Source organism: Erinaceus europaeus, chromosome 4 (assembly GCF_950295315.1).
Source record: "Erinaceus europaeus chromosome 4, mEriEur2.1, whole genome shotgun sequence".
In the NCBI taxonomy this organism is placed as follows: Eukaryota; Metazoa; Chordata; class Mammalia; order Eulipotyphla; family Erinaceidae; genus Erinaceus; species Erinaceus europaeus.
This window is the reverse complement of record NC_080165.1, coordinates 99,926,402-99,944,628: the sequence shown is the minus strand read 5'-3', so window position 1 is coordinate 99,944,628 and position 18,227 is coordinate 99,926,402. Positions and strand designations below refer to the sequence as shown.

The following is an 18,227-nucleotide window of genomic DNA, read 5'->3' as shown; positions in this document are numbered from 1 at the left end:
TCAACATAGAAGGTACACATGCTGATTTTTAAAATTATTTATTAATGTGAAAGACTGTGAAAGAGAGAGAGCCAGAGCATCACTCTGGCATATGTTGTGCTGGGGATCAAACTCAGGGACCTTATGCTTGACAGCCCAGTGCTTTCTCCACTGCACCACCTCCCATATCACTAATAATTGATAATGTATACCCAAAGCATATATTATAAGATAACATTACTTTTTTGTTTTCCCCCAGACCACTGCTCAGCTCTGGCTTATGGTGGTGCTAGGGACTGAGTTTAGAAATATTGGTGCCTCAGTCAGGAAAGTGTTTTTTTTTTTTTTTTTTTTTGCCGAGTGATGATGCTACCTTCCCAGCCCAAGGCAATGTTACTACAGCACAAATTTATTTAAGGTGGCTGGAAAGATAGGTCTTCAGGTAGGGTGCCTGCATTACCATGTGCCTGGCCCTGGTTTGAGCCTTGGTACACCATGGGAGGTTCTGTGGTAACAAAGGAAGCTTTGGTGCTATGATGTTTCTCCCTTTCTTTGTTTGTCTCCTTGCCTCTGTCTCATTATCTGAATAAAAAGGTACCTACTGTGATGAAAGTACACATGCACTGGACCCTGGTTCCACACACACACACACACAAAATAGCAGAGGAATAGAAATATCCTTTTTTAAAAAAATACAACAAGAATTAATGACAGGTGACTAAAACAACATAGTGGTGTTACATTAGTATAAGATGTTGACTTTTTTTTTTTTTTGTAAACTTACTTTATAATGGAGAACTTATCCCTCCCTCTCCTTTCTCAGAGTCTTTTTTTTTTTTTTTTAACAATACATGTTGTCGAGTCCATGTTTCACTTTTTTCCCTCCCTCCCTTTCGCCATATAATAAGTCCTACTTTTAAGTGAGATCAGTCAGTATCTGTCTTTGTCCTTTTGGCTTGTCTCGCTTAACATGAAATCTTCAAGTTTCATCCAAGATGACACAAAGATGACTTTATCATTTTTTAAAATTTCTTGTTTTAATTTATTTCTTTTTTTAAATTTTCTTTATTGGGGAATTAACGTTTGACTTTATCATTTTTAACAGCTGAGTAGTATTCCACTGTATATGTACCACAGTTATTTTTCCGCCCTTGAACCAGTCATCTTTCATTGGGTGCTAATCTTAACCAGGATACAAAAGGGTTTCTTCTGGGGTGCAGAATGAAGGCCAGTCAGGAATGCAATGCTTCCTCCACACCAGGCTTCTTCAGTGGCACTTCCATAGTCACTTGTGCTTGAGCTCTTTGTAAGAGCGGCAGTAGTTGAACAGCACCATCGACATCCTAGACATACTGCCTTTCTTCATGTTGACGTACTTATAGTAATGGTGGTAACCTCTTCAAAATGCTCTGGCAATGCCTTTCAAGGCGAAACCATGCATCAATATCTAGCTTGTCAGCTCCCCTAGTTCCACATCTAAGAGCCTCTTCTCTTTCAGCGGTGTGGCTGACCACATCTCAGAATCCTGGGTGTCTGTCTGCTGCTATATCAGTTTTTTTGGTCACTCATCTGACATTGGTCATCTGAGTTGCTTGCAGGTTCTGGTAATTACAGATAGTGTTGCTATGAACACAGGTATATGGAGATCTCTTCTGATTGGTGCTTCTGCTTCCTTTGGGTATATTCCCAGGAGAGGAATTGCTAGGTTGTAGGGTAGGTCCATTTCTAGTGTGCTGAGAAATTTCCAGTCTGCTTTCAAGAATGGTTGGATCATTTTACACTCTCACTAGCAGTGCAGGAGTTTCCCTTTTCCCCCACATACTCTTCAACATTTGTTGGTTTTGTCCTTTACACCTGTGAGAACGTCACACATCAGAAAGGACAGAAATATCTTTTTTTTTTTTTTAACCTGCTTCACCACTTGTGAAGTGACTCCCCTGCAGGTGGGGAGTCAGAAGCTCGAACTGGGATCCTTACACCAGTCTGTGTGCCTTCACGCCATGTATGCGTAGCCCGCTATGCTACTGCCTCCCAGAAATACCCTCTTTTATTCAGCATCTGATCAGGAATTTAGGCCCCTGAGGGTTGCTGCTGCCTGAGGTCAAGCAGTGATACAGTGGACCAGATATGTCCTGGTCTTTTGGGAAGGGAAACCAGTGCTCTGGAGGGACATGAGGCCCTTGTCTCTTCTGTCCCCCAGTGCACAGTGACCTGTTTTGAATGTCTGCTCTCTGCAGCAGCCTTTCTTCATCATTCACAGAGGCTTAGACATGCCGTGTGCACTAGAGACTCGAGGGCTGAGCAGGTGTCCAAGTTCTCAGGCCTTTGTAGTCTTCCTTAATCCTTCCCCGGTTAGTTTCATCCCTCCTCCTCTGCACCCACCCACCCTCCCCCTTCCCTCATGACCTAGTTACTGTGCTGGCTGGAGCCCTCACAGGACACACAAATTCAGGGCACTTCTCCAGGTCAGGACAGGACCAAGAGGCCTGGCTGCAGAGCAGCTGCACCTGAGGATTCAAGGTCAACCAAGGCTCAGAGGGTGCCTGTCGGAGCTGAGGGGCAAACCCAATGCAGGGTGGAACCAGGAGATGGCTGACCATGTGATCTTGTCAGGCCCAGAGAGGACAAGGACCCGTGGATCACAAGACACGGAAGTGGCCACCACCAGCAACACCCCAGACACACTGCCTTTCTTCATGTTGATGTACTTGTAGTTGATGTACAGGTTGTCTAAGAAATTTCACATTAGCATCCTGGTAGCTCTCTCTCTCTCTCTCTGGTTAGTACGGAGGGAGGACAGCAGAGATAACAGATATGAAAGAAAATGAAAAAGAAGTCTTACTTTTAAAGTGATGGTAGGTGTCCCTCTGTGGATTTATCTTTATCTCTAATCTCTGTATTTGTAGGTACAGAGATATAGGCACATATAAGTTTTTGCCTTGACATGGAGGAACATTCTTTCTCCAACAATAAAAATAAAATAGGAACTGGATGGTGGCACCCCTGGCTAAATGCATCTTACCCTGTGCAAGGACCTGGGTTCAAGCCCTCAGTCTCTACCTGCAGAGGGGGAGTCTTTACGAATGCTGAAGCAGTGCTGCAAGTGCCTTTCTCTCTATCTCACCCCCTTCCCTCTCAATTTCTCTCTGTCCTTTTAACATTAATGAAGTTTAAAATATTTAAAATGACCATGTGCTCCTAAAATAAACTCCAGCAAATAAAGAAGAATGAGGGAAAATAAAATTGCTAAAATTATATTACCCAGAGCTCTCTTTGACCAACAGCTTAGAGTAATTTAGTTGTACTATGTGTAAGTTAAAGACAATAGAGCCAACCACCTGTGTGTACTACTGAATCCTGCAGTTTTTCAAAGATTAACTTAACCAGACAGCGAATGGCTTTCAATGCTGCTAGCACATTTGCTCTCTCCTTTGTTTCACAGTGCTCATTTTCTAGTTCTCTTTGAACAGTTGTGTTTTATTCATATCTTCTTTTTTTTTTTTTTTTCCTATAGATACCATTAAGTCCTTACTAAAGCCTAGAGTCCATCTTTTCAGGTGGGACACAGGTGTGTGTGTGTGTGTTTCTGCAGGGATGTGCATACCAGTAGTGGACTCAGCTTGGGATCTACAGGAGAAGGGTTGACAGCTGAGGGAGAGTGGGGCTTCCCAGAGAAGGAAGTTCTGTAAGGCTGAGGCCAGAAGGGAGATAGTGCTGCACCCAGGTGACGAGGAGCCTCTGCAGTCCCACTCAGCTATGGGCCAGGTGCACTGGTTCATCTTCAGTGTCTTCACAGCAGAGGTTGGATGACAGCATGTCCTCGGCAAACTTGGTGTGAAGAGCCAGTGGAGAAACGTATGTGAATTTTCTGGTAGTTAAAAGGCACTGTCACTGCAGCAGGGGTAGTGGGAGAGGGGAGGCTATAGCAGTGCTGTGTATAGGGCAGCGAGAGGGGCTTGTAATGGCTCAGAAATGAAATGTAACCTTTTAAATAAATTAATTTACTTATTGATAGATACAGAGAGAAATATATATGGAAGGGAGAGATAGAGAAGGAGAGAGACAGAGACACCTGCAGCCATATTCCACCACTTAACTTCTCCTCTGCAGTGGGGGCTAGGGGCTTAAACCTGGGTTCTTGTGCATGACAATGTGTGTTCAACCGGGTACACCACCACATGACCCAATTGTTTTTTCTATTTTCATTACCAGGGTTGTCACTGGGGCTTGGCACCTGCACAATGAATCGACTGCTCCCAGCAACATGTATATCAGAAAAACTGAGAGTGAAGGAGGAGATAGAGAGGGAGAAAGAAAGGCGAAGCTCTTGCTTCACCACTTGTATGTGAAGCTTCCCTCCTGCAGGTGTGGACCCAGGTCCTCATACACAGTAATGTGTGTGCTCAACCAGGTGTGCCACCCTGAAGTGAAATGTAATTAAGACAACTCTCTGTACCCCAGCCCCTCATGCTAGCTCATCTGGATAGTGCACCTGCTTTGCCCTGCACCTGACTCACGTTTGAGCCTGACTCCCACTGTGCTGAGGGAAGAGGCTTTGGTGCTAGTGTCATTCTTTCTCCATCCCCTTCCATCCCTGTCTATCTGGAAAAGTTGGCCTAGAGCTGTGAAGACCATAAAATAAATGCAATGAAATAAAAAATAAACTAAAAAGGGGGGCTGAGTGGTTAAGTGCACTTATCACCATGCACAAGGACTCGGGTTCAAGTTCCTACTCCCCACCTGCAGGGGGGAAGCTTCATGAGGCAGTGAAGCAGTTCTGCAGGTGTCTATCTTTTTCTCTCCCTTCCTCCCCTCTCAATTTCTCTCTGTCTTACTCTATAAAATAAAAAAAAAAGAAACGGGGGGAAGGAAAAATGGGAGCAGTGGCACTGAGCCCCAGTGATAACCCTGGTGGCAAAATAAAATAAAGTAAAATAAAATAAAATATAAAATAACCACTGATTCTATCTTCTCTTTCAACGGGGGTGTGGGGTGTGGGGGCGGTGGGGAGAGGAAAGTATCATCCAGAGTCTGCCCCCTTGGGGCTTGGGTGGGCTCAGCTCCCCAGGTCAGGCCTTTCCCGCCATCACTGCCTCGATCCAGTCCAGGTAGTTGAGCACCTTGGTGTAGAAGCCATATCCCTGGCCACAGCCGACACCCCAGGACACGATGCCGGTGGCCACCCAGTGCTGGGCGCTGGGGTCCCACACCACGAAGGCTCCCCCACTGTCCCCCTGGCACACCCCCTGCGGCCACAGCCTGTGCCCGGCGCAGAACATGGTGCGGGAGAAGACCTCAGGCCGTTGCAGCCCTCGCAGCCAGGCTCCGCAGGCCTCCCGGGGGGCCACGGGCAGATGTGAGTACTTAAGCCAGGGTGTCAGTACCCCTTTGTCCACCCCGAATCCGCTCACATAGCCCACCAGGCCGGGGCGATACAGGGCCTGGCGGTGGGGCAGGCAGATGGGCTGCAGGCCGGGGCCCAGGCGCACTGGCCGCTGCAGCTCCAGAAGCGCGATGTCCCCGCTGAAGTCATGCGACAGGTGCGGGCGATAGTCAGGGTGCACCACCACCCGGCGCACGGGGACTGGGCCCGCATCCAGCAAGGCGTCCACCTCCGTGTGGCCCAGGAACACTTGCACGCTGCGGTTCCTTCCTGCAGAGACGCTGTCCTTGGGGTGCACGATGTGGGCAGCTGTGAGCACCCACCTGTCGCCCAGGAGGGCGCCGCCCCCGCGGCCGTAGATGCTGGTCAGGGCCTGCCAGGGGAACTGGCCTGGCAGGGCCCTGGATGAGCCGGAGGCCTCCTGGGCCTGGGTCAGTGGGGTGACTGGCCGGCCACAGACTGCGGGAGAGCAGAGAAAGGGGGGCAGAGTCAGCTTCTGCCTCAAGGTCCAGTTCAGACAGACTTGCTCCTGTCCCTCCTGTCCCTTCAGCCACTACTCAGGCTACTTATCTAGACTTTCAGTGGGTTCGTCCTGAGCAAAGGTGCACAGCCAGCAGAGTCTGTGTTCAGCTTCTCCTGTCTGACCTCTGTGCCACTTTCTTGTTTCTTTCTTTTTTTAAAGCAGGGTGCTGGAAGGAACCCAGGTTCCCTGCACTGAGCAGTCTCCCCAGACTAATTTTTCTTCCTTCCTTCCTTCCTTCCTCTTTCTTTTTCTTTCTTTCTTTCTTTCTCTCTTTTTTTCTTTCTTTCTTTCTCCCTTTCCTTTCTTCCTTTCTGAGAGACAGAGGAGGAGAAGGAAGAGGCAGGAGAGGAAGGGAAGGATAAGGAAGAGGATAAGGACAAGGAGGAGGAGGAAGAGGAGTAACAGGAGGAAGAGGAAGAGGAGGAGGAGGAGGAGAGGAAGGACTGACAGGAGAAACACTAGCACCACTTCACTGTCCACAGAGCTTCCCCAGTGTCATCCACAGCAAGTGTGGGGACATGTGGTGTCAGAGATTGACCCTGGAGCCCCACAGTTGCTAAGGCACCTGCTTAGCCAGTTCTATCATTGTCCCCTCACCACCACCCCCAGCATTTCTTCATGATTAACATCCCCTGTCACTATCTACTCTCCAGCACTCTCCCAAATCACTGACTACACTTGCCTTTGGTGTTTTCTGTAGGTCAGGAATGAAAATGAACATTTGTCCTTGATTGAGTTAGATGAGAGAGATAATGTCTTAGCAAGCAAACAAATGTTTCAATTCTGGTAGTAAATCTAGGCGTCTATAGAATCGGAAAAACCACTCATTTGCAAATCTCAGTGTAGTAATTGATTCAAGCAAAGAATACCCAGGGCTAAAAAAACAAAAACAAAACTAAACAAAACAAACAAAAAAACAAAACCAGTGGGTTTGGGCTGGGGAGACAGCATAATGGTTCTGCAAAAGACTTTCATGCCTGAGGCTCTAAAGTCACAGGTTCAACCCCCAGCACAACTATTAGCCAGAGTTGAGCAGTGCCTAATCTCTCTCTTTGTATCTTTAGTTCTCATTAAAATAAAATATTTTAAAAATTATTGAGTGAAAAGTTGTTAAGGGGCAAGACAGTCGTCAGTGGTGTGAGAGGGAAATATGATGTTTCTCCTCTCTCTCTCTTAGAATGAAAAAAAGGCCTGGAGTGGGGAAATTGCACATTGCATGAGGCACACACACACATATGCATGTGCTAACACAACTCACACATGTGATGTAACAAGACAATGCAGTGCATGATCTCCATTGCAAAATGGGGGCTAGGGGGTTTGTGGTCTTGAACCCTCATATATTATTGATGGGAAGTAAAAATGGTGCAACAACTGTGGAAAACAGTTGGGCAATCTCTAAAAAGGTTAAATTTAGAGTTATAAAAGGACCCAACAGGTTGAAGCATGCAGAAGAATGAAACTGAACCACTATATTTCACCAAATACAAAAGTAAATTTCAAGTGGATCAAGGACTTGGATGTTAGACCAGAAACTATCAGATACTTAGAGGAAAATATTGGCAGAACTCTTTTTCACATAAATTTTAAAGGCATCTTCAATGAAATAAATCCAATTACAAAGAAGATTAAGGCAAGCATAAACCTATGGGATTAAATTAAATTAAAAAGCTTCTGTACAGCAAAAGAAACCACTACCCAAACAAAGAGACCCCCCCATCACAGAATGGGAGAAGATCTTTACATGCCATACATCAGACAAGAGGCTAATAACCAAAATGTATAAAAGGCTTGTCAAACTCAACAATAAGAAAACAAATAACCCATCCAAAAATGGGGAGAGGACATGGACAGAATATTCACCACAGAAGAGATCCAAAAAGCTGAGAAACACATGAAAAATGCCCCAAGTCTCTGATTGTCAGAGAAATGCAAATAAGGACAACAATGAGATACCACTTCACTCCGGTGAGAATGTCATACATCAGAAAAGGTAACAGCAGCAAATGCTGGAGAGGTTGTAGAGTCAAAGGAACCCTCCTGCACTGCTGGTGGGAATGTACATTGGTCCAACCTCTGTGGAAAGCAGTCTGGAGAACTCTCAGAAGGCTAGAAATGGACCTACCCTATAATCCTGCAATTCCTCTCCTGGGGATATATCCTAAGGAATCCAACACACTCATCCAAAAAGATCTGTGTACACATATGTTCTTAGCAGCACAATTTGTAATAGCCAAAACCTGGAAACAGTCCAGGTGTCCAACAACAGATGAGTGGCTGAGCAAGTTGTGGTATATATACAATGGAATACTATTCAGCTATTAAAAATGGTGACTTCACCATTTTCAGCCAATCTTGGATGGACCTTGAAAAATTCATGTTAAGTGAAATAAGTCAGAAACAGATGGATGAATATGAGATGATCTTACTTTCAGGCAGAAGTTGAAAAACAAGATCAGAAAAAAACAACAACACACAAGAAGAACCTGAACTGGAGTTGGTGTATTGCACCAAAGTAAAAGACTCTGGGGTGGGTGGGGAGAATACAGGTCCAAAGAGGATGACAGAGGACCTAGTAGGGATTATATTGTTATATGGAAAACTGGGAAATGTTATGCATGTACAAACTATTGTATTTACTGTTGAATGTAAAACATTAATTACCCAATAAAGAAAATTTTTTTTAAAAAAGGACCCAACAATTATGCTCCCAAGTATCTGCCAAGAGAACTGAAATTATATGTTCAAACAGAAATTTGAATGCTCACATCAACATTACCCATACAAGGTGAAAAATGGAAACAATCCAAAGGCTACCAATTGATGAGTGAATCAACAACTGTGGTGTCTCTAAGCATTGGAATACTATTCAGCCATGAAAAGGAATGGGATACTGATATCCAGTACAATGTGGTTGGACCTTAAAAACATCATGCCAAATGAAAGAGATTGGGCACAAGGGGCCACACAGTGTAGGATTTGGATTATAGGAAATGTTCAGAATATTCAAATCCATAAAGAGAGAAAATAGATTGGTAGTTTCCAGAGGGAGGGCTGAAAAAGTTTCTTTTTGGAGTGTTCAAAATGTTCTGGGATTAGTGGTAATGGTTGCGCAACACTGTAAACATACCCCCAAAAAAAAACAAAAACCACTGAATTGCACAATTTAAAATGGTGAATTTTATGTTGTGTGAATTTCTCTCAATGAAAAACCTTTTGAAAAAATTGATGGATTTCCTGACATTGTAACATTTAGGCCAGGGGACACTTGAGCATTTTGGAGACAGAGAACCTACCTGTGCAACTTTAAAGCATGTCATACTAAAAGAGAGATTTTTTTCTTAATGCTTTAAGGAGGGAGAGGAGGGAGGGAGAGAGAGGGAGAGAGAGGGGGAGAGAGAAAATCAGAGCTCCACTCTGGCACATGTGATGCTGGAGACTGAACTTGGGACTTTATGCCCAAGAGTTCAATGTATTTCTTACTGTGTCATCTCCTAGGGACCTTTAAAACATTTTAATGAACCCAGGACCTTCTATATGGGATACTTCTGAGTGGCCTCCCAAGTTGGTTTTTCATTCTTGACTATATAAGGGAATGTGTATGTTGGGGTTGGGAGGGAGAATACAGAATCAGAGAGAGGAGAGACACCACAGCACTGCTCCACTGTTCACGGAGTTCCCCCAGTGTCATTCCTTGGTACTCCCACGTGGAGCTAGAACTTGAACCAAGGGTCTCACATATAGCAAGGTATGTGTCTCTCCCAGGTAAGCTAGCTTGCTGCTCTGGGACATCCCATTTCAAATCTCTTGCCCATCCTCCTCCTCCACTTTCCTACTTAATTAACTTGCTTCTCTTGATCCTTGAAAAATAAGGGGCAAGTTCCCTGCCTCTCCTTTTCTGGTTCCTCTTGGTTCCCCTCTTCCTCATTTGTGTCTTTACCTCACCCACCCTTCTAGTCTAGAACTTTCCTTTAACTTCCTGTCTTGCTCCTCCTGCAGGCCCACCTCAGCTGAGGAAGGTCTGACAAGTGGCCAAGATGGCAGCCCTGGCAGGCCACTACTCACCAGGTACACATTGAGGAGCCTCCTCTCCAGGCTGGGTGCTCCTCCAGGGGCTCTGGATTGTGCAGGAGAGGGTCTCTGAGGAGTGAGATGAGGGGGACAGTAGGCTCAGAACTGAGAGTTTTGAGGCCAACAGAGTTGGTGCTCAAACAGGTTGCAACCCTCTGTGTGAGACTGAGGCAGGTAGGAGCTAGGTTCCCAGTAGGGGACTCACCAGATAGTACAGTCTGATAATAGGGCTCCGGGCAGTGGTCCAGGATATGGGTAGGTTGGTCTTTGGAAGTGTTGCTGGCCTTAGGGCTCCCTCTGGCCTGGCTGATGGATGCATTGTGGTTCACACCTTCAGGAAAACAGTGCTCATTACCCATGCTGGAATTGCAAATAACAACCCAGGGGACTGATCCTGACAGACAGACTATGACCCACATAGTCAACGACTGCCAACTCTTCAGATTCAAAGGAGGTCTTGAAACTTTACATCAGGCTCAACCTGACACTGTTGAAGAAGGGCAAACGCTAGAAGAAGAAGAAGGCCATACTTTAAGCTGCTCAGTGCTAAAATAATTTGTAGGGGCTGCGTGGTGGTGCACCCCATTGATTGTACTTGTTTCCATGAACAAAGACCTGGGTTCAAGCCTCTGGTCCCCACCTGCAGGGAAAAAGCTTCATGAGTGATGAAGCAGTGCTGCAGGAATCTTTGTTCTTACTCTCTCTCTCTCTCTCTATTTCTCTGGCTCTAATCTCTATCACAAAAGAAAAAAAAAGTTTAAAACAAGATGGACCCCTGAAGATGGTAAAGTAATCATGCAGGCACTGAACCCCTGTGATAACATTGGTGGTAGAAAAAAAAATCTTTTTGCATTATTTTTCTATTATCAGGTTACTGGTATTAGAACACTTAAATTTGTTGGGGGGGGGGGACAAGGACCAGATAGCCCTGCACCCAAGTTCCACCAGGACCCAGATTTTTTTTTTTTTTGATCAGGAACATTTGTTTTTGCCTTTGCCACTGAAAGGGAGGAGAACACCTGAGGGAGCTAGGTCCTCGTTTCCCTTACCTGAAAGAGAAGAGGAAAATCAAAGAACACCCTCAGTCTGAAATAGGTGTAGGTATGATTTGGAAAGGAAGTGAAGGTTGGGTCTTAGAAGTGCATAAAAGGGCCCAGCTTCACTGCCATTTTTCCCAGGCGACTCTCTGTGCTCATGCTTACACTTTTCCTGAATAAAAGCTTAAACTGCCTGAAATCATTATTCCCCCCCCCCCAATTCTTTGTCAATTTTTGTATGACAGACCAGACACCATGAGGGCGAGACTCCTTGGTGCCTCTTTCTCCCTCAGCAAAGTGAATGTGATGTGTAGGGCACGGGGAAAACATTAAGCATGGCTTGTGGGAGTGTATGCTAGCAAAACTCCTCTGGAGGGAAATTCAGCAATGTCAGTATTAAAAATGAAGCCACTTTCTTATCTATTTTTATGTCTAGGGATTTAACTTCTTTTTAAAAATTCTTAAATTTTTTTTTCTTTATTTATCATTGGATAGAGACAGAGATAAATTGAAAAGCATGGTAACACATGAGCTCAACTGGGTGAACCACAGCTCATCCCCAAGAAGGGTTTTTTGTTTGTTTGTTTGTTTTGTTTTTTTTGCCTCCAGGGTTATTACTGGGGCTTGGTTGCCAGCACTACGAATCCACTGCTCCTGGAGGATATTTTTTCCCATTTTTGTTGCCCTTGTTGTGGTTGTTATTATTATTGTTGTCATTGCTGTTATTGTTGTTGGTTAGGACAGAGAGAAATCAAGAGAGGAGGAGACACACCTGCTTCATGGCTTATCACTGATTTTTTTTAATCTTAAAAATTTCTCAGTATTGAGTCATCATTTGAAAATGGAGAATTTCCCTTAAAAATCTTGATTTTATTTATCTAGTTACTTATTTATTTAATATATAGAGGGAGCAAACATGAGAGGTAATGGGGGAAAACAGAGGGTGAGAGGAAGAGAGACACGTCCAACACTGCTTCACTGCTCATGAAGATGTCCCCCTACAGGTGGGGACTAGGGGCTTGAACAAGGGCCCTTGTGCATTGAAAAATCTGAATTTTGTTCTACTCTTAAAAAGTGAGATGATCTATGGCTCAGGAAGTGGCACAGTGATACAGAACTGGTCTCTTTCCAGCATGAGATCCTGAGCTCCTTCCCCAGCATTGCTTGAGCCAGAGTGATGCTCTGGTTCTCTCTCCCTCCCTCTCATTGATTGATGAATTAATAAATCTAAAAAGGAGTGAGATGGTCTGCAGGCACCTGGTTTGCAAATCTGCACAGAAGCCACCACTGGAGCTGAACAGAGACTGATCCTTCCAGCAGGCTGCTGGACCGCAGGTGCAAGGTTGGGGTAGGGATAACAGAAACCCGCAAGGCCAAGGCTGGGCTGGGTGGGCGGGGCTAGGGTTGGCTGAAGAAGCACAAGGACAGAGCTGGGCTGGGCGGGGCTAGGGTTGGGTAGGGCTGGGGTTGCACCCAGGTATCCCAGTGTTCCCAGCCTCAGCAGTCATTGGAGCAGACACCAGTCACCTGAAGAATCAAGGGGCCATGGCTGCTGCTTGGGCGGCGGGGTGAGGGGGAGACTGCTTTCTTGATCACCCAGGCGGGACACTCACCTACAGCTTGGTAGAAGGCGAGGAATCCCTTGTGGAGATGGGTGGTGCTGTTCGCTGAGGAAGCTGGTGCGTGGAAGGTCAACCGCAAAGTTCTCCCTAAAGACACAAACGCCCTCTGGCCTGGCGGGTTGCCCAGCAAGGAGCCCTGCTGCCCACAGAGCCTAACTGGCTCCATCCCACTGGCTGCCACCTGAAAGGGGAGGGGGAGAGGAGGCAGCTGTGGGGTGAATCTGCTGGTGGCCACAGGGTCATGCCTGGACATGGAGAGGTGGAGTTCTGCATAACTGAGCTCAGAAGTTATACCTCCCCCCCGCTTTTCAGGGCTGGTACTTCTTACATGCATGATTCTACTGCTCTGGCCTGCCTATTTTTGCATCCAGGTGGAGAGACACACAGAGAGACAGAGAGAGGAAGAGACATCACAGCATCAGGACATCTTCTGGTACCATAGCATGTCCCCTATGGTGCCAGGGTTCAAACCTGGGCCATGAACATGGCAGGGCAGTGCCCAACCTAGTGAGTTATCTCTCCAGCCTCGCTCCAGTATTGAATCCCAAGTTTCTTCCAGATGTGACCAGCCACTGAGTGCATTTCTTTCTTTCTTTATAAAATATTTATTTATTTATTTATTTATTAGATAAAGGGAAAGAGACCACAGTTTTTTTTCAACCCAGTGGGAGCTAAGCTTGAACCTGTGCACGTTTATAACAAAGCAGCCCATTATCCAAGTGGGCTGTTTCTCTGCTTCTCCTCGCATCTGTTATGTTATGCAACAGAAAGATGGAGAGGGAGGGAGAACAGAGAGCTGATATATCTTATGGGGTTCTGGGGCTCAAACCCAGGTCCTCACATGGCAGGTATACTCTCTACCCACTGAACTACCTTCCTGAGTGCTAGATACCTAGCATGTTTCTTCAGTTTATTGGAATGACCTTACAAAGTCCCTCACATTGAACTTTTCTCTAGAAGCTCCTTGGGAACCCGGGGGTGCCTCCAATACTCCACTGCTTCATAAGGTTTTTATTTATTTATTTCTCCACTAGGGTTATCATTGGGGCTTGGTGCTGGTACCAGGAGTCCATTGCTCCTGGCTGCCATTTTTTCTTTTTCTTTCCTTTATTTCTTTCTATTTTATTTGATAAGACAGAGAGAACTTGAGAGAGGTATGCATAGCCCTTATGCATAGTCCCTTAGCCCACCCTGTGAAGCACACTCCTCCTGGGTGGTGGTGGCAGGAGACCTGAGCCTGAGCCTGAAGCCCTGGACTTGGGGGTCCTCAGCTCACTTGCCAGAGGGATGAAGTTTATTATTATCATATTAGAAAGCTTCTTCACAGCAAAAGAAACCACTACCCAAACCAAGAGACCACTCACAGAATGGGAGAAGATCTTTACATGCCATACATCAGACAAGAGTTTAATAACCGACATATATAAAGAGCTTGCCAAACTCAACAACAAGACAACAAATAACACCATCCAAAAATGGGGGGAGGACATGGACAGAAAATTCACCACAGAAGAGATCCAAAAGGCCGAGAAACACATGAAAAAATGCTCCAAGTCTCTGATTGTCAGAGAAATGCAAATAAAGACAACAATGAGATACCACTTCACTCCTGTGAGAATGTCATGAAAAGATAACAGCAGCAAATGTTGGAGAGGGTGTGGGGTCAAAGGACCCCTCCTACACTGCTGGTTGGAATGTCAATTGGTCCAGCCTCTGTGGAAAACAGTCTGGAGAACTCTCAGAAGGCTAGAAATGGACCTACCCTATGATCCTGCAATTCCTCTCCTGGGGATATATCCTAAGGAACCCAACATATCCATCCAAAAAGATCTGTGTACACATATGTTTTTAGCAGCACAATTTGTAATAGCCAAAACCTGGAAGCAACCCAGGTGTCCAACAACAGATGAGTGGCTGAGCAAGTTGTGGTATATATACACAATGGAATACTACTCATCTGTAAAAAATGGTGACTTCACCGTTTTCAGCTGATCTTGTATGGACCTTGAAAAAATCATGTTGAGTGAAATAAGTCAGAAACAGAAGGATGAATATGGGATGATCTCACTCTCAGGCAGAAGTCGAAAAACAAGATCAGAAAGAAAACACAAGTAGAACCTGAAATGGAATTGGCATATCGCACCAGAGTAAAAGACTCTGGGGTGGGTGGGTGGGGAGAATACAGGTCCAAGAAGGATTCAGACGACCTAGTGGGGGTTGTATTGTTATATGGGAAACTGGGGAATGTTATGCATGTACAAACTATTGTACTTACTGTTGAATGTAAAACATTAATTTCCCAATTAAAAAAAGTCAGAAAAGAAAAATAAATAAAAAAATATATATATAAATAAATAAAGTTCCCTTCATTTTCAAATAAAAAAAAAGAAAACAATGATTATGTAAATAGACCACAGCCTCAAGCAATGTAACAGAAGGGGTCTTAGAAGCAGAATTTAGAAGCATACCAACACTCTCCTCCTTTTTCTTTCATTAATATATTAATATTATAAATAAACAAATGATTTAAAAAACCTAAAAGATAATGTTGAGTACTTAAATTTTTCTTAATTACTTTTTAATAAATATTTATTTATTCCCTTTTGTTGCCCTGGTTGCAGTTATTGTTGTTGTTATTGATGTCATTGTTGTTGGATAGGACAGAGAGAAACGGAGAGAGGGGGGTAAGACAGAGGGAGGAGAGAATGACAGACACTTGCAGACCTGCTTCACCACCCAAGAAGTGACTCCCCTGCAGGTGGGGAGCCGGGGGCTAGAACCGGGATCCTTACACTGGTCCTTGAGCTTTGCACCACGTGCTCTTAACCCGCTGTGCTATCACCTGACTCCCTAAATTACTTTTTAACCAGAGCACTGCTCAGTTCTGGCATATGGTGGTGCAGGAGATTGAACCTGGAACCTCAGAGCTTCAGAATGAAGTCTTTTTTTTTTTTTTTTTTTTATCTTTATTTATTGGATAGACACAGCCAGAAATTGAGAGGGAAGGAAGTTACAGAGAGGGAGAGAGACAGAGAGACACTTGCAGCCCTGATTCACCACTTGTGAAGCTTTCCTCCTGCAGATGGGGGCTGGGGACTCGAACCTGCATCCTTGAGCATTGTAACATGTGTGCTCAACCAGGTGTGCTACCACCGGCCCCAGAATGGAAGTCTTTTAGTTATAACATTATGCTTTCTCCCCTGCCTGTCAAGTACTTTTTTTTTTTTAGTCTGGATAATGCCTTTGCCATAAAAAGTTTGCGGATAGCTCCTAAGGTAAACTCAGACATTAACCTTTTGACATTACTTATATCCATTTTCCTGCCCTGACAGTTTGTGTATGTTTCCACAAATGATGAAATGATGATGAAAAAAATAATTCTTTCTTTTTTTGCCATTAAGGTTATAACTAGGGCTCCATGTCTGCATGAGTTCACTACTCCCTTAGGAAACATTTCTTTATTTTTGGGCGGCTAGGTGGTGGTGCACTGGGTTGAGCGCACATAGTAAGAAAACATTTCTTTATTTTTAAGGTAGAAGGTGAGAGACACAGGAGAGGAGAGGCACTACAGCCCTGCTCCACCACTCGTGAAGTTTTCCCCTGCATGGTGCTCCTGTGTAATAGCTGGGGAGCTCAAACACAGATCTTCCCTCATGGGAAAATGTGCCCTCTATTTGGTGCGCTATCTCCTGGTCCTGGGCTCCAGCCAGGGGCCTCCCCCACCCCAGTCCTTCCCAGACCCCAGCTCACTGTGACAGAATCCCGTTCACAGTCCTCTGCAGCCTCCAGGTCAAAGTCCCAGAAGACGAGGCTCACGGCAAAGCCCTCTGGGGCCTCTATGTCTGTGGTGTTCTCCTGGCCCTTGACATAGGGTTCTGGGTACCCGGGTGATGTCAGCTGCTGGGGCAGCAGCTGGGCCGAGAGCACACAGCCCTGTGTAGAGCCAGCTCGGAGGACTCCCCAGAGGAGCAGCCACCACCTGAATGGAGACAGGCCAGGTGAGGCCACACAGCTGTGGCCTGTGGGGATACAAGGCTGGGGGCAAACACGTTAAGAAAGAGAGGTTCCTGGAGAAGGCACTGGCACCCATTTCCTAAGCCCCTGTGGTGTAGTGTGCTGTGTGTTGTTTACGTGTGTAGTGTGTATGGTGTGTAGTGTGTGGTGTGCATTTGTGAGGTATGCGTGCTGTGTGTTGTGTATGCTTGTAGTATATGTATGTCCTGTGTGGAGTTCTGGGCTCCACTTCCTGGTCCCCCCTTCTCCTTGCCTCCAGGTCTGCCCTTAGGAACACTCACATCTTGCTTGGGCAGCTCATGGAGGGGCTTCCCCTGACACAGCTCCCCCAATCTGAGACCAGGTGTCAGGAACGCGACTTCAGGGACCTGCTGGGACTTGACCCTGGCCAGGAAACAGGAGGTGGGGCTGGGGGAGGGAGAATTTACTGGAAATGAGTTAAGTAACTTGCCTGTTTCCCTTTTGCGAATGCCCTGGCTGGAGCGCCACCTGCTGCCCGACTCAGGAAACGCTCACCGTTCTGAGATGCCATTGACTGGACTTCTTTCAGCAATTTAAAACTCATTTTGCCATGTCCACATACGACACATAGTAGACTGGTTCCTCCTGTGGCATAACTCTCACTCTTCACTAGCCAATTACACTTCCGAAGATGCAAAAATACACCACAGAACAGAATTGTTCTTGTTCATGTCTGTGAGATTGGACCATCTTGATTCACCACCCCCAGTAGAATTAACTCCACACTGCAGAATCACACCTGATTTTCTGCAGATCAAGGGTAACAGGGGATAGATATACTGCTCATCTTACTGAGCTTTGCTTCGTTAGCATTTGTGGGGCTTGCTGATTAAAGATAAGCACCAGTATTTCATAAAGAGACTTTACAGTGGGGGGGTGGTGGGGGGTGCACGGGAGGCTTGAGAAACTTAAAATGTCTTAAAGAAAAGAGAAAGCTAGGTGGTCGGGCGGTAGCACAGCGGGTTAAATGCACGTGGCGTGAAGTGCAAGGACCGGAGTAAGGATCTGGGTTCCAGCCCCCAGCTCCCCACCTGCAAGGGGGTCACCTCACTGCCAATGAAGCACGTCTGCAGGTGTCATTCTCTCCCCCCTCTCTCTTCCCCGCCTCTCTTGATTTCTCTCTGTCCTATCCAACAACAACAGTAATAATAACAATAACAACAAGGACAGCAAGGGCAACAAAAATGTCCTCCAGGAGCAGTGGATTCGTAGTGCACCACTGAGCCCCAGCGATAACCCATTCCCAGCGATAACCCTGGAGGTGAGAGAGAGACAGAGAGACAGAGAGATAGAGAGAGATGGAGAGAGAACAAGTGGGAGATGGGGCGCCTTGTGCTTTTCACCTGCATCTGGGGGGCAGGTCCCATGACTCCAGAGTGAGGTGAGAGGGTTGGGTCCATTTTAATACATGGGACTGTAGATGGGGAAGGTTCTAGAAGCAGAGGGAACAGAACATTGTGAGACAACCAATCTGCTATACCACCTCCTAGGCCACCAGAGAGTTATTATAAACACAGTAATGGTCAGATGGACTTTTGAAGAATTTAAGGTAGACACCATTTGATGTTTGGGACAGA

The 18,227-nt window shown here is 45.8% G+C and overlaps 1 protein-coding gene and 1 pseudogene across 1 annotated transcript; both read right to left on the bottom strand.

Annotated features, from left to right (window-relative positions):
* Positions 1-22: 22 nt before the first annotated feature.
* On the bottom strand, positions 23-2,345 carry LOC132538125 (ATP synthase subunit f, mitochondrial-like; annotated as a pseudogene).
* A 1,821-nt stretch (positions 2,346-4,166) lies between these two features.
* C1RL (complement C1r subcomponent like) lies at positions 4,167-17,050 on the bottom strand. The gene is made up of 6 exons (XM_016193758.2): positions 16,911-17,050; positions 16,366-16,594; positions 12,607-12,796; positions 10,162-10,287; positions 9,951-10,025; positions 4,167-5,821 (listed from the first exon to the last, which is right to left on the bottom strand). Exons 1-6 carry the CDS (start codon positions 16,928-16,930, stop codon positions 5,049-5,051), a joined length of 1,413 nt encoding a protein of 470 aa, XP_016049244.1. The 5' UTR covers positions 16,931-17,050; the 3' UTR covers positions 4,167-5,048.
* Between the last annotated feature and the right edge of the window lie 1,177 nt (positions 17,051-18,227).